At 41.6% G+C, this 26,161-nt stretch overlaps 1 protein-coding gene across 14 annotated transcripts in view; it reads left to right on the top strand.

Moving 5' to 3' along the window:
* LOC102512707 (RNA-binding protein 12) overlaps window positions 1-25,762 on the top strand; it is a 33,883-nt gene extending 8,121 nt beyond the window's left edge. For 6 of the 14 annotated variants that reach the window (XM_014562501.2, XM_032462208.1, XM_006188586.3 and 3 more), the window contains 15 exons: window positions 20,408-20,536; window positions 20,635-20,814; window positions 20,968-21,042; window positions 21,134-21,205; window positions 21,348-21,428; window positions 21,598-21,687; window positions 21,801-21,887; window positions 22,025-22,111; window positions 22,205-22,264; window positions 22,351-22,484; window positions 22,589-22,643; window positions 22,892-22,943; window positions 24,711-24,844; window positions 24,998-25,234; window positions 25,438-25,762. In XM_014562501.2, the coding sequence (XP_014417987.1) occupies window positions 20,408-20,536; window positions 20,635-20,814; window positions 20,968-21,042; window positions 21,134-21,205; window positions 21,348-21,428; window positions 21,598-21,687; window positions 21,801-21,887; window positions 22,025-22,111; window positions 22,205-22,264; window positions 22,351-22,484; window positions 22,589-22,643; window positions 22,892-22,943; window positions 24,711-24,844; window positions 24,998-25,234; window positions 25,438-25,578 (1,614 nt within the window). In that variant the 3' untranslated portion in view covers window positions 25,579-25,762. Of the gene's footprint in view, window positions 1-56; window positions 6,237-20,407; window positions 20,537-20,634; window positions 20,815-20,967; window positions 21,043-21,133; window positions 21,206-21,347; window positions 21,429-21,597; window positions 21,688-21,800; window positions 21,888-22,024; window positions 22,112-22,204; window positions 22,265-22,350; window positions 22,485-22,588; window positions 22,644-22,891; window positions 22,944-24,710; window positions 24,845-24,997; window positions 25,235-25,437 lie in introns of those variants that run through there. The other 8 variants (XM_014562499.2, XM_032462205.1, XM_014562498.2 and 5 more) reach the window with 5 other exon arrangements.
* The last annotated feature ends 399 nt before the right edge of the window (window positions 25,763-26,161 follow it).

Genomic DNA, 26,161 nt, shown 5'->3' with positions numbered 1-26,161 from the left:
AAACTTGGTGTGATAAACAGGAGTCTGACCTGGCCGTTGCCTTTTCTCATCTGCAGGTGTGTGTGGTTTCAGCGCAGCATGGCTGTGGTCATCCGTTTGCAAGGTCTCCCAATTGTGGCGGGGACCATGGACATTCGCCACTTCTTCTCTGGATTGACCATCCCTGATGGGGGCGTGCATATTGTAGGGGGTGAACTGGGTGAGGCTTTCATCGTTTTTGCCACTGATGAAGATGCAAGGCTTGGTATGATGCGCACAGGTGGTACAATTAAAGGGTCAAAAGTAACACTATTGTTGAGTAGTAAAACGGAAATGCAGAATATGATTGAACTGAGTCGTAGGCGTTTTGAAACTGCCAACTTAGATATACCACCAGCAAATGCTAGTAGATCAGGACCGCCACCTAGCTCAGGAATGAGTGGCAGGGTAAACTTGCCTACAACAGTACCCAACTTTAATAATCCCTCACCCAGTGTAGTTACTGCTGCCACTTCTGTTCATGAAAGCAACAAAAACATACAGACATTTTCCACAGCCAGCATAGGAACGGCTCCTCCAAATATGGGGGCTTCCTTTGGGAGCCCAACATTTAGCTCAACCATTCCGAGCACAGCTTCTCCAATGAACACAGTCCCACCGCCACCAATTCCTCCAATCCCAGCGATGCCATCTTTGCCACCATTGCCATCCATTCCCCCAATACCAGTTCCTCCTCCGGTACCTACGTTGCCTCCCGTGCCTCCTGTGCCCCCAATCCCCCCAGTCCCTTCTGTGCCACCCATGACCCCGCTGCCACCCATATCAGGCATGCCACCCTTGAACCCGCCACCTGTGGCACCTCTACCTGCTGGAATGAATGGCTCTGGAGCACCTGTGAATCTGAACAATAACCTGAACCCTGTGTTTTTGGGTCCATTGAATCCTGTTAACCCTATCCAGATGAACTCTCAAAGCAGTGTGAAACCACTTCCCATCAACCCTGATGATCTGTATGTCAGTGTGCATGGAATGCCCTTTTCTGCAATGGAAAATGATGTCAGAGATTTTTTCCATGGGCTCCGTGTTGATGCAGTGCATTTGTTGAAAGATCATGTAGGTCGAAATAATGGGAATGGATTGGTTAAGTTTCTCTCCCCTCAAGATACATTTGAAGCTTTGAAACGAAACAGAATGCTGATGATTCAACGCTATGTGGAAGTTAGTCCTGCCACAGAGAGACAGTGGGTAGCTGCTGGAGGCCATATCACTTTTAAGCAAAGTATAGGGCCTCCTGGACAAACCCATGCCCCTCCTCAGACACTTCCCAGGTCAAAATCGCCCAGTGGGCAGAAAAGGTCAAGGTCAAGATCACCACATGAGGCTGGTTTTTGTGTTTACTTGAAAGGACTACCATTTGAAGCGGAAAACAAACATGTCATTGATTTTTTTAAAAAGTTGGATATTGTGGAAGATAGTATTTATATCGCTTATGGACCCAATGGGAAAGCAACTGGTGAAGGCTTCGTAGAATTCAGGAACGAGGCTGACTATAAGGCTGCTCTGTGTCGTCATAAACAATACATGGGCAATCGCTTTATTCAAGTTCATCCAATTACTAAAAAAGGTATGCTAGAAAAGATAGACATGATTCGAAAAAGACTGCAGAACTTCAGCTATGACCAGAGGGAAATGATGTTAAATCCGGAGGGAGATGTCACCTCTGCCAAAGTCTGTGCCCACATAACAAATATTCCCTTCAGCATTACCAAGATGGATGTTCTTCAGTTCCTAGAAGGAATTCCAGTGGATGAAAATGCAGTACATGTTCTTGTTGATAACAATGGGCAAGGTCTAGGACAGGCATTGGTTCAGTTTAAAAATGAAGATGACGCACGTAAGTCTGAACGCTTACACCGTAAAAAACTTAATGGGAGAGAAGCTTTTGTTCATGTAGTTACTCTAGAAGATATGAGAGAGATTGAGAAAAATCCCCCTGCCCAAGGAAAAAAAGGGTTAAAGATGCCTGTGCCAGGTAATCCTGCAGTTCCAGGAATTCCCAGTGTGGGAATGCCCAATGCGGGAATGCCTAGTGCGGGGATGCCTGGTGCGGGGATGCCTGGTGCCGGGATGCCCGGTGCTGGAATGCCTAGTGCAGGAGGTGAAGAGCATGCCTTCCTCGCTGTAGGGTCTAAGGAGACCAACAATGGGCCTCCATTTAACTTTCCTGGTAATTTTGGTGGATCAAATGCCTTTGGGCCACCACTCCCTCCTCCAGGATTAGGAGGGGCCTTTGGTGATGCTAGGCCTGGAATGCCTTCAGTTGGAAATAGTGGTTTGCCTGGTCTAGGACTGGATGTTCCAGGTTTTGGAGGTGGACCAAATAATTTAAGTGGGCCAGGATTTGGAGGGGGCCCTCAGAATTTTGGAAATGGCCCTGGTAGCTTAGGTGGCCCCCCTGGCTTTGGAAGCGGCCCTCCTGGCCTTGGAAATGCCCCTGGGCATCTAAGTGGGCCTCCAGCCTTTGGGCCTGGCCCTGGTCCTGGTCCTGGCCCAATCCACATTGGTGGTCCTCCTGGCTTTGGATCTAGTTCTGGAAAACCAGGACCAACAGTAATTAAAGTACAGAATATGCCCTTCACTGTGTCTATTGATGAGATTTTAGATTTCTTTTATGGCTATCAAGTGATCCCAGGCTCAGTGTGTTTAAAATACAATGAAAAAGGTATGCCCACAGGCGAAGCTATGGTGGCTTTCGAATCTCGGGATGAAGCCACAGCTGCTGTCATTGACTTAAATGACAGACCTATTGGCTCTAGAAAAGTAAAACTTGTATTAGGGTAGCTAGCTGTTCACATCAATTCTTCATAGGGTAGATATAGTCTTCATAGTGCCGTGATTAATGCATCCAGATTGTTTTCCTAGTGTTTCCAGGTTAGAACCTGTGGATTGTTTCAATTGCATATAGATTGGTTTCCATACATAGAGCATTGGTTGACTGTTTACAGAAGACTCACTACCAGGATAAACATTGCTGTATGTTACAGTAAAGCTGTCTGGAGAGAACACAAAAATGATTTTGGCATACCGTTAGAGAAACCATTTGTAAAATGCAAATGACCACATAAAGCTTATCAAGGAGTCTAGATCGGTTTTGTTTTATACCATTTGGGATGAAGAAAATAGAAATGTCAATAGAGCTCATTAAGGGTGCTCTTGCCAGCTGCTGAAAAATAGAAGCTGGCTACTCTTGGAATTTGGTTTAAAGCTGGACAGATTTGCTTTGTTATAGGGTCAAAGCTTTGTCTAAAGTCCTCATTTTCTTTTAAAATTGAATAAAATCTCTGTATACAGATTCACTGTATGTACCTTTATTGCTTCTTGAGGGTTCTTGCTGTATAGACAGTCTTGCTTCTGAAGTTGCTGCTTTGTTTGCCTAATTGACTCATTTGTAAATGAGCAGAACTGTTTTGTTGTTGTTTTTTAATATAAAACTCCATACTTGGTTTGTGCTATAACCTTGAACTTTATTTCTGATGTCACACTTAAAACTGTGGAATAAGACATTTGCCACAAAAATAAAATACGGAGTCCTCTACCTACCAGAGCCTTTTTGGTTTGACCGCCAAGTTTTAGTTTAGTCAGTTTAAAAATTGTTCATGTTGTTTGGGTGGCATCAAAAACCAGAAACCACCTTTAATAGTCATTGTTTAAGATACTTGATTTGAAGTCCTGCCCAAGATGAGTTCTGGCAATATTCTGGCAACTTCTGTCCCAAATTTATGTGAAAATTTGACCTGTAACTAAACAGAAGGTCCATTCATAAAGCATTATTATATCTAGGTTTTAAAAATTGAAGTTGAAGTTCTTAGCTTTGTTAGCAATAGTGTTACAGAATCAAAGATCTGTAAGCTGGTCCATAGATTGATACGCATTTAATCCTGTTACTTGGAGGCTTTTTGGTCTAGTTGTTTGATCAGGAGCCTGTTTACAAAAATTCTTTATACAGAGTACAAGTGCCAGAGGTAAGAGAATTGAGACTCCTTGCCCTTTCATACTCTTTTCTTTGATATTCAGGACACTAAGGCAGAAGGACCACATGGGTTCTGGTTGGTGAGTGTCCTTGTCATGAAAACTTGCCTTACAACGTCCTGCTCACTGCCACAAAAGGCTCTACTTTTGGTTACTTTCCTTCTTAGTTAAAATGCTCTAAAGATGTGTCACATATTATAAACATGGAATGGGAGATCGGTGAGATATCATGAAAAACAAATTTTGTCTTTTACATGGGCCTCTGTCTTGGTTTGAAACATCCCCAACATTTCCTACAAATCAATGTACTTAAAAAGGGGTCAGCCTTTTTAAAGTATTTCCTACTTTAAAATTTAAATAGTGCCTTTTTGGTGTTGCAATTCAGTGGAACACTGAAATACAGCGTCGTGTAATTTAGAGTTAAGAGTGGCAACAGTTTCATTTGTGTGATAAGATTTGGAAAGTGTTGTCATCACTACAATCTTAGAGGATTGACAGAACGGGACTTTTTGTTTAGGGACAGGATTTATTTAGACTTTAAAAGAAGAAATGGCTGTGTTGTGGGTCCTTTAGTAATTCATGAATATAAATTTGCTTTGACAGATCACTAGCTATTGCCTCCTCAGCTACAAAAGCAATATGATGTTTGTATATGCTGTTCAATTTAAGTTTTCTGTTCAGTAATCATTTCTCATTCCAAAGACAGAGTGCAGAAAACTTCAGCGCTGCTTGGGAGTCTTATTTCAACTGCAGATTATTTTCCCCATTGGAAAGCTGACTATTTTCATTTTAGAAAAATGGGTTGTTTGAAGATGAAGTCTTTTATCTTTTTCCACAATTTATTTTGATTATATGTTCGTACATTCTTATTAAATATTTCATATACTTTATTTCAACTACTTTGTTATTTACTACATTTTAGACAAATACTGAAAAGGAAAACTTGATTTCATTGTTCATCAAATTAAATAAATTAAGAAAATAGTGGTTTGTGTAGAAATTGGAGAGAATTGTGTTTCATATTTGGTTGGATCACAACAGTACTTCTCTTGTTGTGAAATGTAATTAAATGCTTTGCCCTCTGGAACTTGATTTTTGTGTATCTGAGACTTATTAACATAGTGCTAACTTTAAGCGTACTGTTCATCTTGTTCTGGGCATTGGAGTTTGAGTTTTTTTTTAATTCTTGAAAATATGTTCTGTGAAACTATACCTCTCTTCCTGCCAATTTTCTCATAAGAACTAGGTGTGGGGTGAAAATGAATTTACATTATTTTCTCATTTGCTTTGTATGGTATGAAGGATTTGTAAAGCTTTGCTCAAAGTTGTGTGCATTTGTAAACACATATTTTCAATCTTATGTGTAAATTTTATTGCCTGATTTTGGTGATTCTTACATTAATGGAAGAGAATCTTTTCCATTAGATTTAGAACCCTCCCGCCCCTTTTTTTTAGTTTAAAGGGTTAGAAAAATCAACAAAATGTATTTTATAAATAAGCAAATTTGTAAACTTTTTCTGAACTTGAGTGAAACATTTAGTTCACAAGCAAAATTTGGAGGTGTGTTCTGTGTTTACACTATAGTTTGGATGTATAATTATTAGTGGCTTTTTTTTAATGTGCACTAAGTGAAATGTCGTTTCTAGCTTTGTGCTGCAAGTTGTCAAAGCATTGACGGTGGAAATTTCATTAGGATTTTTATTCAGAATTTCAGAGAGTAACATTCAGTGTAATTAGGTCAGTCTTAACCCACTGGATGAGAATCTAGGGCTGTGTATGGAAGTAAGTAAACATACATTCTGGGTGGAAATACCTTGGATAAAAAGAAGGGTACATGAAAGCCTTAATCAAACTCAAAGTCCCTTTTTTTTTGGATTCTGTCATTGTGTACAGGTGTGGGTCAAGTGTTTAAAAAATAAATCCACTCATCAAGAACACTTTTAAAATGAGTAAAGAAAATGTAAAATTGCTGCCAGTCAAATCTTCTGGAAAGAATTTCTGGCAGTGATCACATTTAAAAACTATTTCCCACTCTTGGAAACATTTAAATTGTTTTACTGGCAGTTCTACAGTAGTCCAAACTTTAGAAACCAAACACAATAAAATGACTCATTGCCAATATGGCCCAACATTGCCAGCAAATACTGCCTTGGCTTTATTCAGCAGAGGTTTTTGTTTATATAGATGAAGTCTTGAATACTGTTCAATAAACTTGTCACGAAATAAAACAGGCTGATGCTTTTAATGCTTTAACTGCACTAGAGTATTCTACTGAGCTGTACTATCAGGTTTTTTTTTTTTTTTTTTTTTTTAACTCCTAAAAATTTGTGTCTTTGGAAAGGTGGATTTGGTGATCTTGGAGGTAACAATTGTTGCTTATCCTTGTCCTCTAATGCTGAAGTGTGGAAAGAAGATGATACCTGAAATGGCAGGGAGGAATCTTGATTCTAGATCAAATCTATGGTATCCACTTTTTCAGGTTTATTTTATTATGTGTTTTTGCTAGCAAGCTCCTTTGTTATGTGGACTCAGACCTTGAAACCAGATGCTCCTTTTCACAAAAGGAGTCTAAAAGGGGGCTGTGAACTGTCTTTTAAAAACTGATTACTTGAGGAAATGGGAAAAGAAATCTTCAGTATACATGGTCAGTTGCACATACCTCTAAAGCTTTGTTTTTCTTTTTTGTTTGCTCATTTGTTTTTGCATTAGTATGTGAAGTATTTGATGTGGGGAAGAGGGAAGAGGAATCAAAAATAACTGCTTCTTTCTGACAGTGATGCTCTGGTTTTGTCCCTTCCACTTCAACTTCTACTGAAAAATAGTAGCAAATAAATAGTTTCCATAAACTCCACATAATCTTTAAAAAAAAAATCTGGATTGGAGTTGCAGAGAAATCAGTGGGCTGTTCCTTTTAACCAACGCTCTTGAAAAATGTTTATGACTTATCTTTATCATGAAAGAGTTTTAGCCTGTATTTGAGTTTGAGTACCCAACTTGTTTTAGAGAGGTGTAGACTAGACATACTTAATTCCAGGTAGTTGCTAAGCTGTTCTTAAAATTATGACTGTTTGACTAAGCATTTGAAAAATTGAAGAGTGAAATGAGCAGCCTAAGGACATCCAGAATCGCCTTTACCGTCTTAAGAAAGGGGTGGACTGGTTGCTAATATGTCTCCTTTTCTTGCTCAGGAGAGATCATTCAACTTCTGTAATTCACTGTTGTCAGCTTTCTGTTGTTTTACAGCAAGAAGTAGTCTATCAGTTACGTGCATCGCCACTGTTCTCTTTACCTCCTCCCCAAAAGTAGAGCTTTTATGGGCCGTGGTAGAATTCAACTTATGGCTATCCATTTTTGATTAAACAATTGCTTGATTTCAGTTTTGTCTTTTTAGTATAAAATCTGATAGATCACATTGACTTATTGTAAAATATTCTGGAAAGAGTGTACCATGGTGGTGGCCCAGTTCTCTGATGCTTTAGTGACTTTTCTGGGGAAACTTCTGTTCAACAACATAAGCGAGTTCATCTCTTATTGGTGCCTGCTCATGTAAATCTTAATTCTTTGCTGTGCTATTGCTGGATTTATTCTTGGTGCCTTGTGCCAGAGGATTTCACAAGTGTCCTAGATGGCTTTTCTGGATCAACAATAGCAACGAGCAACTAAGGTGGCACTGCTTTTCTACATATTGCTCTACTACTGAAGGGGCAAAAAGCCACCTGATGTAAACATTCCAGTCTCAAGGACAGAAGAGCAGCACTCTGAAACTGGGGGCAGGAAAGTAGTGCTCATTAACCATATTCCTTGAATTCTGTCAGGAGTGCCAGGGACACTAAAACTACACTCCTTCTCCCCCACCCCAGTGAAAATGTTGATCATTAGGTCATAGAGACTAAGCAAACAGTAATTGTAGAGAAGTGGCTAAATAGCACAGCAGAGCGTCGGAGTTGGCACCCTAATGTTTCCGACATCTGGACTCTGACTTCAGTAACTTAATGGTTTCATGTCAGTTTCCCTAGCCAACTGATGGCTTGCCATTTCATGTTGAGAGGAGGAGGTGACTATTTGGGGGAAATAGAGCCATGACCAGCAGGAGAACATAATTCAGTGTGGACAAAGATGTTGACAAGCATAACACATCCCAATGTTATAGTATAGTGAGCTATGCTGTAGGCTGCCCCTTGGTGTTCATTTCCTTTTTATCTGGATGCTGTGAGTTTTCCCTTTTTACCTGCTTTATATAGTAAGCCTGCTGGTAAACACAACTATGAGTTTTACTTAGACTGAAGCCCCCGACTGCTGTCTCTGTAGCCCTAAACTCCTAATTGGGATGGGGGAGGGGAGTGAGTTCACTCACATCTCTTGATTAGTGAAATAAGATTTGTCACTTATGCATTTGTGCTATATATCAAATGTAACAACCACATTGTACTACAAGTCATCTGTTAATCCTCACAGAGTGTGAAAGTCTTAAGGAGGGTAAAGAAGTCAGCCGCTTGAGGGGTCTTAAATCATGTTAACTGGTGCTATTGTGGATTTCTTTTTCTTTTGTTCCATGTGAAAGTGAGTTAATGCCACCTGCCACTACACTTCCCCACATATTGGGTCGCAATGCAGAGAGTGTCATGTCCTTTATACATAACTCCTTTCTGTGGTGTGGTCCTGTGGGCCCATTAGGATCCCTCTGCTGTGTGTGAATCTGGCTTAAGTGGTAGAAAGACTGATGCAACTCTTAATGAAGTAGATACTGCTGATTACCTTTGCTTCTAGACCATTGAATTGACAGGTTGGAATTGGAAGTGTCTGTTGCCTCCAAGCTTTTAAGACAATTTCACATGAATATACAGCCTAGCCATAGCTGTAACCCATGTGAACTTAAATGTTTTGAGCAGTGTTGTGCACCTAGCACTTACACACTGGTGGAGAAGGAAGTAAAATAAGATGCCTGTTCTTCAAGACATTAAAGTCTTAAGTGACACAAGTAAGTGCTTGTTTGTACTTGTACATGTACAAGGTACACTCACGTCCAACGGGAACTGGATAGAGTTTCCTGGCCAGTTGTTAAAAGGTCAGACAGAAACAAATAAAATGGAAGCCTTGGGTATAAGCTGAAGGAAGGTGTGATCTCTAACCAAAGTTCTTGGGGACATAATATGTTAGTTTAGTAGAAACGAAATTATTGTGTCAGGGAGCACAGTGGTAGTATGTAAAATTGTGCTTATCCTGTCAGCTCTTAAAAGTTGTCCCATAACATCATAGCTTGGGGTTCTGGCAGCCTGAGTGGCATGACTGAGCTGAGTGGTCAGCAGGGCAAGCAGGCAAGGGTTGGTTGGTTCTAGGGCTTTCCTGGCCTAGCAGAGGGATAGAAACTTTTATCTTTTTAATAACCTTTTGACTAGCTGCCAGATACCACTTTTTATAAACAAATACTTTAATAAGACACTCAAACACCCCAGAATGAAGTGAATTTCTCCATCAGTTTAACCACTTACATGCATTGTTGTCTACCTGAAATTCATTCTTTGTAGTTTGAGGTCAATTTGATAAAGTTTTAGCTTTTCTGTATGAAATGTCCACCTCTTGGTTCTTGTTCTAGACTAGCACTGTCTAGAATTTTCTCCAGTGGAAATGTTCTCATCTGCACTAATACGGTAATTAAACTTGAATAGTCACATGTGGTTAGTGGCTACTGTATTGAACAGAACAACTCTGAATTCACAAATCAGTGGAAAATTTCCTCTTAACATGTATGATGATCTTTGGAGAACTTGTTAAACAGCACTGTCAATTGAAATAAGAATTACTTGATGTTATTTAAAATTTTCTAGTAGCCACATTTAAAAGGTTAAAAGAAATACGTGAAATTTAATAAAATATTTAACCCAGTGGATCTTAAATATTACAGCTTCAGTATATACTCAATATAAGATTATTGAGCTTATCTTACTTTTTTTTGTACTAAGTTTTCAAAATCCACTGTATATTTTACAGCACATTGTAATTTGAACTAAGTTTCAAGTGCTCAATAGTCTCATGTGGTTAGGGGCTGCACTTTTGGACAGCACATAGTTATTCCTTATCATTTCTCTTTTAATTCTGCCTCTTTCAGCTGTTTCTTTACTTTTGGGTGTTCAAATTTTATTGCAGTCCACCTAACCTTTCCCCCTTCTCCTATGTTTGCAGTTTTTTTGGAGAACTTGCCTCAGTTACCTTTTCTATATGCCACACTGGAGATTAACTGACAGTTTTATACTGTAAAATTACTAACCCTGCACCAGGTTAGTTGCTGTGGCTGTGAAGGAGCCACAGAACTAGAGTCTCTCCCCTCTGTTCTGCACCCCATCCATATTGGCACATGGGCAAGTCACTGTATGTCTGTAATGTAGTTTTCTTATTGCTGAAGTCCTCCCTTTCTTCATTTCTCAAATTCCCTAACGTACAAATTTTGAAGAGTAACCTATCTTAAGATTGCCCATGTATCCCAAGTGAATTTATTCCATTGAGGGAGCTTGCCTTAACAGTAGTTAATTTTCTTTTCCAGGGTTCCAGGTTTCCTTTTAATTGTCTCATTAAAAGGATGTAGATTAAAAAAGATAGGTTCCAGCAGGGCAGGTTCCAGGTGGCAGAAGTGGTGTTCTTTGAAAATTTTGGTATTCGTATTTCCCTGAGGCAAATTCTACTTTATTTGCAGTATTCATGCTTGTTATTTAAAGTTTAACCCGTTGATAAAATCTTACAAATGTGGAGTCCCACAATTTCTCCATTCCTGCCCTGGCAGAAAAATAGGGAGAATGTGTGGTGGATGCAGAATTATTTTCCATTAGTGTGCAAGGTTAGTTGGTGTAGGTCATGGGAAGAGGCCACATGAACTTCACTGTTCTTTCTGTGGCCAAGTGGACTCCAGATTGAACTGGATTATAAGGTGTGAGCTGTTGGTAAAATGGGTGGAAATAATATCCTCAGGGAATCGAGTTGTGGTTCATCCAAGTTACTGTGTGTCCTAGAACTAGTCTTCCTCTGTCTTCAGTGGGATTAAGTAACAAAATAGGATTGAGCTAGATAATATCATTATATCCAGTTTTAAACTTAAGTGATTCTGTGAACCCAGCCATTTCATTTCTTTCTGGAAATCTATTTGAGCCTTAAACGAAAGGCCAGTGGAACTCAAAATTGTGGTCTGGCTACTTGCCCTACCACTTTTTCTGTGTGTAATAGCAGTTCCACCCTTCAGCTTGAGAATTTCATTAGGAGAGAAAAGGGGGAAGGGTCGTCATTTCTCTTTTTTGGGGGCTGTCATTTTCCTGCCAGTTAGGTCCATGGAGCAGGTAGACTGGAGGTATTCCTCTTGGGTGTATCATGAGCCAGCAGGTAGATAATGATACCACAAAAAGATCCATTTAGGAGCACTGAAGAGAGGAGCAGTTAACAAACGTTGGACACTTACACTGGCTCAGGTACGGGGCACTTTCCATGGTTGGCCTCATTTAATCTTCACAATAACCCTAAAGTTGGTATTACTATCCTCACTTTACCAATGAGGAAATCCAGGCAAAGAGAAGCAAAATAACTTGCCCAAGTTCTCACTAATAGATAGGAGTGGACAGAGATTATTCAGACATTGTCTGCCTGCATGACTCCAGAGGCAGAGCTCCTCCCTCCAACTGTTTCCTTCCTCTCCCTGACTTTTGGGGGAGGCCACTGACAACACTCTTGTCATGGGTCCTGAGCCTGCTGGGAAAGGGGCTCTAGCCTTGTACCAATGCTTCAAATGCTTGTTTTGAAGTAGGAAGGTTGACGTGTTGTGTAAGCACATAGTCATAAGTAAGAGAGAAACTTCTATTCCCATATAGTTCTATCTTGCTTGGAGACCATGTGTTCCTTCTTGGTTTGCTTCCTTCCCCAGATCCGATTCTCTTCTCAAACTAGTTTCTCTTTGGAATGTTGGACACAGATTAGTCCATTTTTGGATAAGTCTTTTGGGAATGTTGGAGTTGGATCAGTAGCTTCCAAACTTTTTGATGTTTACAGAATATAGCAGGTGGGAAACCCTGTGACCATTTACTGTACTATATTTTCCCATTTTTCACTTTTTGTGTGAACATACATATTTAAGCTTTATATTACCAAATACTGTATGGCAGCCAGACTTCTTAGCATTACATGGATCTAAATCAAATTATTGGTTAAAATTTTAGTTTATAAACACAATGTTAGGAGCTCTTAGTCTTATATATGAGTTAAGACTGTAATTTTCTAATGAGGATTTGCATATTTGGTTTGGTTCATGACCAAAGAGGATTGTCATTGAGGCTGCTGATATAAATTGGGGAATCCCTGAGTTATAGAGGGAAAAGCAGGGGTAGAAATATTGTGTACCTTCTTCATGTGCCTTGAGGCAGAGAAAGGAGGAAGAGTGGTGGTGATGGGCGTAATTTGTCTTTTCAGTCTTATGGGAGAAAAGTATTCTATGTGTGATGTTATGCCCATTGGGAGCCTATGGAGAATTTCCTGATTGGCTTTCAAGATTTGATCCCTGATCTGAGCTGCTCCAGCATGCCAAGGTAGGCTTTGGTTTGTTGAAGGAGTGATTCTGCCATCCAGATGGGTGCTCTACTACTCCTTGAAGCCTGGAAATGGGATTGAAACCTGGTGCCTTTCCTTGTTATGTTTTTGGGAATGGAGGAAGGCAGTGTAACTCCTGGGCATGGAGAACTGATGGGTCTCAGCTCAATTGGCATTGAATTGGATCCAAGAGGAAAGATCTGTTCTTGAATTTATGAAGAGCCGAGTTAGAATCTCCTAAAGCAGGGGAGGAGAAGCCAGAGAAAATGATGAGTGAATTAATGTTAATAAGGTTTTGTTGCATGGTAGGAAAATAATATAATAATTTTGAAAAACTTGTTTCTATTGGCAAATAGTGGGATTCCCTGTGTATGCTGGTAAACTGACTAGCTGGAAGAAGGGAATCCCTGATTTTTAGCATTTGTTCAATTTCTGTGGTTTAAAACTTACCAAGGCCACCTGCTTACAAAATTCCTTTACAATTCTGTCTTGCAAACCATACAAGCATGCTCCAGCATGCTGTTGCAAACCTCTCTGAGGTGTTTTGAATTCACATTGTGTGCTCAGGGCTGTGCTATGTGACAGAGGAGTTGCTGAAGAACCGTTTTTTCTAAAGAAGCTTATTTTGTTAACAGACAAGGAGCTGGAAACATGGACAGGGTACAGTTGTGTGGATTGAGTATAGGAGTCTGAGAAGCTGTTGAGTGCTAGAAAGATCATGAAAAGAGCATATGAGACCTAGGCTTCAAGGATAATGATAATAGTATTGGTAATAATAGCATCAGGCTCTGTAGTAAGCACCTTGCTTATGTTTTGTGTGTGTGTGTGTGTGTGTGTGTGTGTGTGTGTGTGTTGACGGGGAGGTAATTAGGTTTATTTTATTTTTTAGAGGAGATACTGGGGATTGACCCAGGACCTCATGCATGCTAAGCACTTGCTCTACCACTTGAGCTGTATCTCCTCCCCCTTGCGTACATTATTTATGTAAATCTCTAGAAATAGATATTATCCCGCACTTTTCACCTGAGGAACCTGAGGCTTAGTAATTGTTTTGCCCAAATTACATAGGTAAGACATCATTCTGGTGGGTGTCTAATAGTATCTCATTGTGGCTAGAAAGGCATAAGGCCAGTACTTGGAGCCTAGTCACTTTACTGCAGAATGAATACTCTTGCCCACCAAATCAGATTGCTGTTGAATATAAGAAGGAAGGTTCTTTCAGTAGAGAGGGGTGTAACTACAGTCCAAAGTCTTAGACTAGGTGGGAGTCAGGATATTTATGTTCTAGTCCTCATTTTACTTAACCATATGTGTCTCCTTAGCCAAATCACATCTCCCCTCTCTGCCTTGGATTGAGGAACTTGGATAAGATAATCACTCAGTCCCTTTTTATTTCTGACATTTTGTGAATTTTAAGTTAAAAAAAAATGAGAGTGAGTATAGCTTCCTTAAGGAACAATGGGGAATGTACCCTGTCAGGGTATGAGGCTTGGGAAGCAACAAGATTGGTGATGGGAGTATGCAGAGGAAAGCAACCTACAGAGGGGAGTGAAGGAAATAGTCTCCAAGTGGTAGAAAGCAAGAGCAGAAAAGGTTGGTGCTGTATCTATACTTAGTTGTTTCCATTTGCAATTCCCAACTAGCACCAGATGGAAAGGTGAGGATTATGGGGGCACATCGACATAACAAGCTAGTCTTTTGCATTGGGTGTTCCTAGAAAGCTCACTTCTCCCTTGATGGCTTCAGCAGCAGGCCAGGGCTAGATTTGGGTTATTTCTGAGAATCCTTGAATTATCACCTTTTTCTTAGCATTATTTCAGCAGTTATTTATAAAGCACCTGCTATGTGTGAGTCGCTGGAACGGAAACAAGACAGATCTGGTCCCTCCCCTGTTGAATTTATAGTCTCGTAGGGGAAATAGGTAACAAGCTAGTAAATGTTAAACATATTGATAGGTTTATGAGAAGCTGGGCTTTGTTGGGTTGGAGTTGGAGAAGATTTCTGACTTCAACATGGAAAACTGATCAGAGGGGACTGAGAGTGGAAATGGGGAGATCAGTTAGGAGACTATTACAGACATCCAGGCAGAATATACTGATTCAGAAGAGAGTGCACAAAGACCTGGCGAGTATTAGCCAGATCTCTCTTACAAAAATAGACAGCAAAATTTCTAAGTCTTCTCTTTATTGACTCACTTAAATGTGATATTTAATAAAGTTTTATAAAATACAGAAGACTTCCAAACCAGAGGTAGGCTTGGAGGTAGATTTTAAAGGAGATATACAGGATTTGGGAGAGATTAATAATCCCATGCATTAGATAATTTAAAGGAAATATGACTCAAAGGATAGAAAACTGTGCATTATAAAAATTCACTTATAAGAGATGCTAATTCCAATGATAAAGTAAAAGAGTCAGATTTGTGAAAAAACAAAACTAGTTACCCAGGAACCTCTGACTACTCAGAAAGGAATCCAGCTCCACGTGCTACTGAGGCACACATGGGCCCATAGCATTCTGGTTGGGATTTTAGTCTTGGTAGAGAAGCTGAAAAAAGAGAATAAGACCAGCTGTGAAGAAGGTGGTAGAAATGATAACAGATTAGGAAAAAATGTTCTAGTTTACCAGAAACTGAGGCCTAGCACAGGAGGAAGCTCCTGGCCCTCTACATGTGTTTGGCCCAGATCAAAAGCATTTCTTTCTGGGATCTTTGAGAAATTATGGAGCGAAGGGAAAGGCAGCAGCTCCAGTTATTGCCTGTAGTCTTAGCACCATGGATAATTACTGCTAATGCTCTTATAGTTCACAAAAAAGTCTTTATCAGGGATAAACCTGTAGTCCTCCATTAAAATTTTACCCCAACATTTTATTATGAAAACTTTTAACATACCGAAATGTTGAAAAAAATTATACAGTGAGTTCCCATGTATCCACCATTTAGATTCTACAATTTAAATTTTCCTATATTTATTTTACCACATCTGTCCATTCATCAAACCATTTTAATTTTGGGTGCATTTCAAAGAAGTTGTGAGCATCAGCACATTTCACCCATAAACATTTCAGTGTGCCTTATCTTGAGTTCAATATTTGTTTATCGGTTTGGGGGAGGGGGAGGTTGATAAAAATTTGCATACAATAAGATTTATATACCTTAAGTGTGTGATTAGACAAAAGTGACAGATTCACCTGTGACTCACACTCCTATCTAAGTAAAGGACTTTTATGTTCTCCCTAGAGTTCTCTTCTGTCTCTTCTCAGCTAATACCTGCCCTTCCCCTGAGGGACAGAGGAAGAACAACCATTGTTCTGAATTTTTTTCACCTTAGATTACTTTTACCTACTCTAAAACTTCATAAGTGTAACTATATTTTATGCTTCAGATTCATCCAGTGTTGTAGATATTAATAGTTTGTTTATTTTATCGTAGAGTAGTTTTCTATTGTATATACTAACATATTACAGTTTGTTTATCCATTCTCATATTGATGGACACTTGGGCTATTTCAGATTTTGGGCTATTGTGAATAAATCTGCCATGAACATTCATGTACAAATATTTTTGTGGACATAATCTTTTTATTTCATTTGGATAAAACTCTAGAGTGTAATTGCTCTCGGATTAGGTATATGTTTGGTTTTCTAATAAGCTGTTGGACCGTCAAAGTGGTACATTTAATGCTTTCACTAACAGTGTATGAGAATTCCACATCCTTGCCAACATTTGGCATTGTTGGTTTTTTACTTTTAGCCATTGTGATGGGTATGTAATAGTATCTCATTCTGGTTTTAATTTGCATTTCCCTGATGACTAGTCCTATTGATCATGTCTTCCTTTGCCTATTTCCAATTCATATATTTTCCTTTATGAAGTTATCAGATCAACTTTTTTGCCCATTTTTTAATTGACTGTCATTTAATATTGAGTTCTGAGTCCTGCATTTAAATTTTAAAGCTCAGTTGTAGAAGAGTACAACTTCTACATTACTGCTGGACATTGATTCAAATGGAAAGGGCATGAAGATTTGAGTTGAGCAGAAGCACATTTGCCATTTATTCAGCAAACAGTTATGAGTACGAACTAAGCACTAGTATTAGGGATACAGAAATAATACCTAGCCCTAGTTCCAAGGAGCCCAGATGATTAGGGTAGACAGACAAAAGTAAAAATTCTCATGTAGTGGTTTCAGCGTTAAGTTACTAAACATTTCGTGAGTGCCTACTGTAGGGTAAGTACTGTTGCAGATATTGTAGATGTAGAGATAGGCAAACTGGACATAGTTCCTACTTTAACACAGCATATTTTCTGGAGTGTATATGGGGGAAGACAGTGCAGAGGCCCTGAGATGGAGAATGAGATTGATGTTGAGTGTATGTGGATCAGAAGTGAAATCTGGCTGGAATGTACTTGCATGACTAGATTAGTTAGGTGAGGGTCAGGTTTTGCAGGGCCTTGTAGACCCGTGGTAAGAACTTTGGATTTTATTTTGAGTGTTTAGGGGAGTCATTTGGGAGTTTTAAAGAGAGAAATAGTTGAGCTGGTTTGTCTAATAAACAGCATGTGTATGAGTGTGTCTGTGTGCACGTGCATGCACTGGTGAAGAAACCATCGCAGTCATCCAGGGAAGATAATAAATCCTACCTGGGGAAGGTAGGTAAGACTTCATAAAGGAATAATGTCACAACAGAATCTTGGATGACAAGGCATTTGCTAGGCAGGAAAATCAGAGGTATCAGCAAGTACGTACATTTGAGGAACCAGAAATAGCTTTGGATGGCTAGTTGGGTGGGTGATGGAATGGCAGGAGGTAGAGCAGTCTTAAGAATAGCTTTGAAAGTTGAATTACAGTCACAGGGTCATCATATTACACAATTACTTAATTCCTTATAGATGTGCCCTCTGGATTTGTGCCACAAGGTGGCCATGCTAGGGAGTTTAGCTTTGAACCTAAGGGCCATTGGCGGCTATAAAGACAGAGCTTCTAGTTAGAGACTTTATGGGAGCTGGCATCAAGACTGACTAGGTAAGGCAGTGATAAAGACAAAAAACAAGGGAGGAGGCAAGAAACAGTGAGGCCTGAAATTATGGAGAAGTTGAACTGAAAGTATGAAGCTTAAAAAAAAAAAAGAGAAAGTGTGAGGCTTTGGGCTTAGAATGAATAGTCAAGAGGACTTGAGGTATATAGATTGTGGAGAAAAGCTAATGAGTCCCTTTAAAAAATACAAAACAAACAGTATAAAATATTGAAATGATACAGAAGTGTATAGAGTATGTAGAATTCTCACCTTCATTCCACTCCTCTGAGGTGTACCTAAAAGTTGTATTTATGTGCTGTGTCTTCCATTTTTTATGTGTGTATTTATTTTGTGTATGTATTTAAAGCTATTGTATATACACATACAACTGAAGTTTAAAATGGAGTTACTCTTATCATTTTTTGCAGCTTTATTTTTTTATGCTACCAATATAATACAGTTCTGCCTTAATTGTTTAATTACCTGATACCTTAGCATTTCATTGTTTGAAAGTGCCATAATTTACTTAGTCACCACCTAACTGATAGACCTTTAAGCTGTCTCAGGTTTTTCACTGTTCTCAGCAATAGTGAATTGAGCATTCTTACTCATTTGTCTCCATACCGTGTAAACACTGCCTGAGAGAATATGTGAGGTGAGAAGCATGGAGTCAGATTGTGTCTTGGGGGAAGTTGTGGTCCCACTCCCTTGGGAGTATGTGTTGTCCTCTGGATCTGTCCTTGGGGAACTTCCAAAGCGATGATCAGGCTGGTTAGAAGTCTAAAAGCCACATTCTAGTGGCAATATGCAAAAGACCTGAGGCTGTTTCTCCATATTTTAGCTTGGGGTTCACTGCTTCCAGGTATCAGATGGTTCTCAGAGGGAGATGGAATAAGGCTTTCCTGTGGAACTTTAGACTGGGGAAGAAATAGGACCAATGTTTAGAAATGAGAATTCAACAAACTTGAGTTAGTTTGGGTAGGACTTTATGGAGCAAGACTTTCTGATGGTTGGATTTATAAGAGTGGTGGGTTTTCCATCAATGGATACATTCAAGCAGAGGCTGAGGTGCTATGGAGGGACAGTATGTGAAGCAAGTTGAACCCTAAGAATCATTCTAATTTTGGTAGATAACAGCATTTGAGATAGAGACCATAAGGCACCAAGATGGGAACAGCATTAACTGGGCTTGGTCAGGGGAAGAACTGTCTGAGGGCCAGCTTAGGGGAGGTTGAGTCTGGAGGCATCCTGGGGTATAGTTCTGGGAAACCTGGAATGCTGAGTGAAGCTAGGGGAGAGATCTGACCTTGTCAGCACTCTTGGTGTAGATGGTCTGCAGGTGTATTGGTCAGGAGGGATGGGACATAGAGTTAGTGAGGAGTCTGAGGATAATTATTATCACGACTTAGGAGGAGGGATTTACATGGGAGTCATTGTGCTCTATGCAAGAAGATAGTGTTTGTAGCAGAGGAAATGGATGAATTAGAGATGCTTGGTGCTGGTTTGATTGCCAGTTTGGAGATGGCTGAGCTGGGAGAGGCTGGAGATGGCTTTTTGGTTTTCACTTAGCAAATATTTATTATCTAGGTGCTTGAGATAGAGCAGTGAACAGAGCAGGCAAATATCCCTTCCCTCATGGAGTTTACATTCTAGTAGGGAAGACAAATTATATATAAATATATGTAGTATATTAAACAGGGATAAATGCCAAAGGAATAAAACAGGAAATAGGTATGTGATGTATCAGTGGTAGTAGGGTTCAAATTCTAGAGTGGCCAGAAAAGGAGAGCCTCTTCCTTTGAAATGGAGAAGATGATTTTGAACAGAGAGAACTAGAGAGAGTGTGAGGGAACAGCAAGCCATGTGGGTTATATGAGGGAAGAACATTCTAGATATTGAGGTAGAAACAGGCTTATTTGAGGAATGACAAGCAGACCTGTGTGGCCAGAATGAAGTGAGCAAGAGAGGTGTTAGGAGATCAAGTCAGAGAGATATAGATCATTCAAGACCTCGTAGGCATGGTGGAGTTTGGATTTTTTCTAAGCAATGGGAAATCATTATTGGGTTTTGGTAGAGGTGTGACATGACCTAACTTACGTCTTAACAGGAGCACCCTGGTTGCTGTATTGAGATAGCCTGTTGGTGTAAGGATTAAGAGAGTAGAGGTGAGAGGATGGCATAGGATAAAGGAGAGTTATTAAAGAGGGTAATGCAAAAATCCTGGTGAGAAATGATGGCTTGGACTGGATAGTGCGAATAATGAGGAATTGGATGTAAGCAGCTGATTAGAGGCTAGAAGAATAAGTGTGGGGATCATAACTGTACCTCAAGATGTCAGGCCTCAGGGTTAGCAGGAAATCATTGGAAGAAGAAACTTTGGGGAGCAGAATCTGGATTGTGGTTGTGTCTGGGGCAATGTTGGGCTGATAAGGGTCTGATCTGGGGCCAGTAAGGGTATCGGTATGAGATTCATTGGTCTGAGAAGATCAGGGTTGGAGTCTTCGGTCTGGAGAGCGTTATTAGGATTAGGACCAATTTTGGGAAGAGGACTCGTTTGGGGTCAAAGTTGTTGCTAGAGGCCAGTACCCTTTGTCAGCATCTTCCTATCATACTCTTAGACCGGGGTTTGTTGTAACTACTGTCTCCTGTCCCACTGAGCTTAGTCAAGGGGGTTGGAGGAGCATAGAGGCTATGGGCCTGCTCCTCCTTGGATATCATGGGGGTAGACGCAGGCTCAGCCCAGTGTGCTTTCCAAGTTGGGGCCCACAGTCACGGAAGTGTAGAGAAGGGTCCTCAGTTCTTGATTCGGGTCCTTTTTTCCCAGATGGCCCGCTGCGTGACCTTGGTTCAGCTGTCCATTTCCTGTGGCCACCTCATTGACAAGGACATCGGCTCCAAGTCTGACCCACTCTGCGTCCTTTTTCAGGATGTGGGAGGGGGCAACTGGGCTGAGGTGAGAAGGACCATGGCGGCTAAAGTTGTGGAGGGAGGCTAGAAGTGTTTTGGGGTGGAGGGTACATGACTGTGATGCTTCCTGGCTTTTGCCCACAGCTTGGCCGGACTGAGCGAGTACGGAACTGCTCGAGCCCTGAGTTTTCCAAGACTCTGAAGCTTGAGTACCACTTTGAAACAGTCCAAAAGCTCCGATTTGGCATCTATGATATAGACAACAAGACACCTGAGCTGGGGGATGATGACTTCCTAGGAGGGGCCGAGTGTTCCCTAGGACAGGTATGCAGGGCCAAGGATTAAAATCCTTCAGACACAGGTTCAGTAAGAGCCCTGTCAGATAACTCAGCCTGCTTGGAACTTGGAGGTGGGGGTCAAACAGGACCTAAACTTGCCTGAGATCTTGATACCCCACCCACCCCTGCTCTGCCTCAGATTGTGTCCAGCCGGACACTAACTCTACCCTTGATGCTGAAGCCTGGAAAACCTGCTGGGCGGGGGACCATCACGGTAAGCAAGAACTCGGCTGAAGTGTGGGGGATGCTTATTACATCAATGAGGAATTCATGAGATGATACAGTCTCCTGCCTCCCCTACCTAGGTCTCAGCTCAGGAGTTGAAGGATAGTCGTGTAGTGACCATGGAGGTGGAGGCCAGAAACCTAGATAAGAAGGTATGTGTGGGAAGAGGCCTTGGGGATTCAAGAATTAAGCAGACAAGGATGGTATGTTGGTGAGGTGGGGGAATGACAGAGGTCTTTCATAGTGGCTGTTTCTGCCTGAGTCTTATAACTGGGGTCTCTGTGACATTGACAGGACTTCCTGGGAAAATCGGATCCATTCTTGGAGTTCTTCCGCCAGGGTGATGGGAAATGGCACCTGGCATACAGATCTGAGGTGTGAGATCCCAGGGATTAGGTGTGGTGGGTAGGAGAGAATCTTTTGGCGCTTGTAACTACCAAGATTTGGAAAACAGGGAGAAAAAATATACATATGGGTAGAGAGGGATAGCAGCTCTCCATATGCCAACCCAGAGGTCACTGGAGGCCTTGCGCTCCACCTTCAGGTCATCAAGAACAACCTGAACCCAACTTGGAAGCGCTTCTCTGTTCCCCTTCAGCATTTCTGTGGGGGAGACCCCAGCACCCCAATCCAGGTGAGGAGCTTGCCTCCAGAGTGGACTGAGCAGGGGCAGAGAGCCTAGGGAGGGATTAATTCTTACCTGCCACTTGCCTCCTCGTCTTTATGTATACATACACCCCCTCTTAGGTGCGATGCTCAGATTATGACAGTGATGGTTCACATGATCTCATTGGTATCTTCCATACCAGCTTGGCCCAGCTACAAGCAGTCCCGGTGAGTACTGGCCCTGCTCAGGGGTGTTGAGGTGGGCCTAGAGGGCTGCAACCCCAAGAAGAGAGGGAGGGCAGGGCAGCTCCACTCTTGGCTGCTGCTGTGTAAGTTTACTACCCTAATTTTTCTTTCCTTACCAGGCTGAGTTTGAATGCATCCACCCTGAGAAACAGCAGAAAAAGAAAAGCTACAAGAACTCTGGAACTATTTGTGTCAAGATTTGTCAGGTGAGACAGTAGCCCATGTGACCCAGTCTTTGACTCCTATGCCCCATAACCCCAACCCCTTAACCCCAGATATGACCTTGGTTTCATCTGCAGGTGGAAACAGAATATTCATTCCTGGACTACGTGATGGGGGGCTGTCAAATCAACTTCACTGTAAGTTGCTTTCTCAGGGGCAGGAGAGCAAGCAGATGATCTGGGACTCAAGGTGGCTTTGAGCTCCTCTCTTCCCTTCCTCCCAGGTGGGCGTAGACTTCACAGGCTCCAATGGAGACCCTTCCTCACCCAATTCCCTGCACTACCTGAGCCCAACAGGGGTCAATGAGTACCTGACAGCACTGTGGAGTGTAGGCAGTGTGGTTCAGGACTATGACTCGTAAGTAACTTTGTCTTTCCCATCCCCACACCCGGCAGATGCTTTAAGCCTCAGGGCTCATAGTCTTCTCACTGTCTTTTCCCCAACTCACTGTCTTCCCACAGGGACAAGCTGTTCCCAGCATTTGGATTTGGGGCCCAAGTACCCCCTGACTGGCAGGTGAGTGTTCTCTTCCCCTCCCTTACTCCTTAGCTTCAGGGTCCTGATTTTTGGGGATGTAGTAAACTTGCTGCTTGGCACCCAGCCTTATGAGGAGTTGTGGGGATGCATCCTTACAGGCCTGTGTATAACAAATGTGCTCAGGACTAAATAGCTCCTATAAAATGCTTGGTATATACCATAGTACCCTTTTTCTTAGCACAAAAGTTGTCATGGGGAAAGAACATCATTTTCATTCTTGTCTTCAGGTCTCCCATGAATTTGCCTTGAACTTCAACCCTAGTAACCCCTACTGTGCAGGTAAGTCCCTCATCCTCCAGCATAAGGCGTATCTGTCCACACTAGAAGACCAAGCCTATGCAGGCAAGGGAGAATGGGGGTGGGGAGATAGACACCTGACGCCATCGTCCAGAGGAATGGATTTTAGAGTTAGGCTTCTGAAGTCAAATCATCCTGCCACTTGCTAATCATGTGACTTGGGGCCAGTTGCCTAGTCTCTGTGTGCTTTGGTTTTATAATAAGGCTAAATGTTGTAAGATACTGAATATTTAAGGTAGCTGTTATATTAGCATCTTTGTCTTGAAGCTCACAGGTACTTATCTGGGCATCAGTGGAAGTCTTGGTGCCGCCCTATTGGTACCCAGCTCTATTCAGGGTACTTTTTGCCCCAAGCTATTTTGTCTAGAGAAGGCCAAACCCCATGTCTCCCTAGTACCCACATATGAGTAATAAGCTGAAGTGGAAAAGTTGACCTGACCTGATCGGACATGGGTTTTTATTATGACGTAAGTTCAGACTTAGAGAAAAGTTACAAAAATAGTTACAGGGATTCAGGGCATTGGAGATAGTGGTCAGGGCCTGGATCACAGGATCTGTTGTTTTCCTTCATCCAGATTCCTCAAACATGAACATTTTACCACATTTGCTTTGTCATCCTCTCTTACGCAAATTTTCTCTCTTCCCCTCTTTCTCTCTCTCTCTCTACATCCCCCAACCCTGAAATGTTTGAGAATGGTAGCGATATTAAGCCTTGCTCCAAGTTTTCTCTATGACCCCACCAACTTTGCACCCACCATCATCCACATGGCCCTTTATCCCTAAATACTTAAGTGTTCTTAAAATCAAAGACATTCTCTTACATAACAGTACAATTCTCAAAATCAGGAAATTAACATCAATACAATACTATTACCCAGTCTATAAAATTTATTCAAAATTTTCCAATTGTCCTGTCTTTTATAGCAAAGAAAATCTTGGATCACACATTGCATTCAGTTGCCCTCCATGATATTGACATTTTTTAAGATGACAGGCCAGATAATTTGTAGAATATCCCTCAGTTTGGGTTTACCTGGTATTTTCCTCATAATTAGATTCAGATTATGCATTTTGGCAGGAATGCCACAGAAGCGATGCTGTGTGTCCTCAGTGCACCATATCAGGAGGCACCAATTCAGGAGGCACATGATGTTGGTTTATCTTCTTACCAGTCATATTGACTTTGTTTGGTTATGTAATCTGCCAGGTTTCTCTACTGTACAAGTACTGTTTTTTTCTTTTACTTAATAAGTAATAAGTATCTTTTGGGAGGGTACTTTAAGATGATATTAAATATCCAGTCACTCATCAATTTTCACCCTCTAGTTTTAGCATCCATTGATGATCTTTGCCTGAATCAATTGTCTCTGTCAAGTGATTCTATCATTTCCTACATTTATTAAGGAAGAGCGTTCCCTTCTCTCTCATTATTTATTTAATATCTCTGGATTCTTTTGTTAAATGGGTTATAATTCATTATTAAGTGAGTTATAATCTGATGCTCAACTCTCCTGAACAAACCCTAATCTGGGGTTTAATTCAGCCTGTGATTTAGGGCAAGTGCCCTTCCTCTCATTGGCCTCAATTTTCTCATCTGCATGATAAGGTTAAGAACTTTCGATTACAGGCACGATTGAATGAAATGCACCCTGATTCCCAAATCTCCTCATCCAGGATAGAGTGATGTCAGGACTGTCTCAACCCTAAGAGGCCCAGTATTTTACGGCATTTTTTGCCTTTCTTCTCTAGGCATCCAGGGCATTGTGGATGCTTACCGCCAGGCCCTGCCCCAAGTTCGGCTCTATGGCCCCACCAACTTTGCACCCATCATCAACCATGTGGCCAGGTTTGCAGCTCAGGCTGCACATCAGAGGACTGCCTCGGTGAGGGTCATGGGAGGTAGTGGTGGGAGGGGGTCTTGATCAAGAGCTCTCTTGAGGGCTATGTAACAAGAGACTTTTTGTCAGTGTGGGAATGTGTGGCTGGGATGTTTAGAGGGTCTGTCTGCCTTAGTATATGTATGGACTTGCCCTTAGCAATACTTCGTGCTGTTGCTACTGACCGATGGTGCTGTGACAGATGTGGAGGCCACACGTGAGGCTGTTGTTCGTGCCTCCTACCTGCCCATGTCAGTGATCATCGTAGGTGTGGGTGGTGCTGACTTTGAGGCCATGGAGCAGCTGGACGCTGATGGTGGACCCTTGTGTACACGCTCTGGGGAGGCAGCTGCTCGTGACATAGTGCAGTTTGTGCCCTACCGCCGCTTCCAGAATGTGAGTAAAGACAAGCTTTGTTGCAGAACAGATCTGGGAGTTTATCCTTCCACCTCTCCCTGATGTTGAGTTGGGAATACTTACCCTTTCATCTAAGCCTGGGGCAGGGTCGGGTGTTAGAATTTGAATTATTTTTTGGGTATGAAATGTAGACCTTGGGACAACGTTATGAGCCATCACTGAACTTGCCCTTCTCTTGGCAGGCCCCTCGAGAGGCACTGGCGCAGACTGTACTTGCAGAAGTACCTGCACAACTGGTCTCCTACTTCAAGGCCCAAGGTTGGGCCCCATTCAAGCCACTTCCACCCCCAGCCAAGGGCCCTGCACAGTCCCCTCAGGCCTAGATTTCCTTGGAGGGTACACTGTGGCAGTCCTCAGTGCTGTGTCCCCAAGTTCCTCCAACCCTGAACACACATTCCCCAATGCTAGCACTTTTATACTTTTATACTTACTCCTGCTGTAGCTTCTCTTGATTCCACCTGCTTGCCCCTGAAGCCCATCATTCAATAAAGATCAATGAAGACCACCGTTTTGCTACCACTCTGTTTTTGGGTGGGAGTCTGCTGTTAGCCATGTTTACTTCTCTCTGAGCCTCTTTGTTGACCTTAGGAGTTGTTGAGTGAAGGATTCCTCTGACATAATATCCTCACTCAAAGAAGTTGGGTATTCCTGGCCAGATATCTAGAGACACTGACTCTGTTTTTTAAAATGCAAAGATTGAATGTAAGTCAAGCACCCAGCCTGCTCTGCCTCAGAGCAGAGCTGAGCTGGGAACACAGACAAGGTGGAAAGTGCTAGGGGAGGGATAAGTTTTAAGATGGAGCAAGAGCAAGGGCTATGCTAGACTTCCTGGAGGATGGAGCAGTGGTGGTCTAGTCCACAAAATAGGCTACAAGCCTGAATTTTTTAATAGATAATTTTTTTCTT

The sequence above is a fragment of the Camelus ferus genome, chromosome 19 (genome assembly GCF_009834535.1).
Source record: "Camelus ferus isolate YT-003-E chromosome 19, BCGSAC_Cfer_1.0, whole genome shotgun sequence".
Lineage (NCBI taxonomy): Eukaryota > Metazoa > Chordata > Mammalia > Artiodactyla > Camelidae > Camelus > Camelus ferus.
The sequence above is the reverse complement of the archived record's forward strand: the minus strand, read 5'-3'. Positions and strand labels throughout refer to the sequence as shown.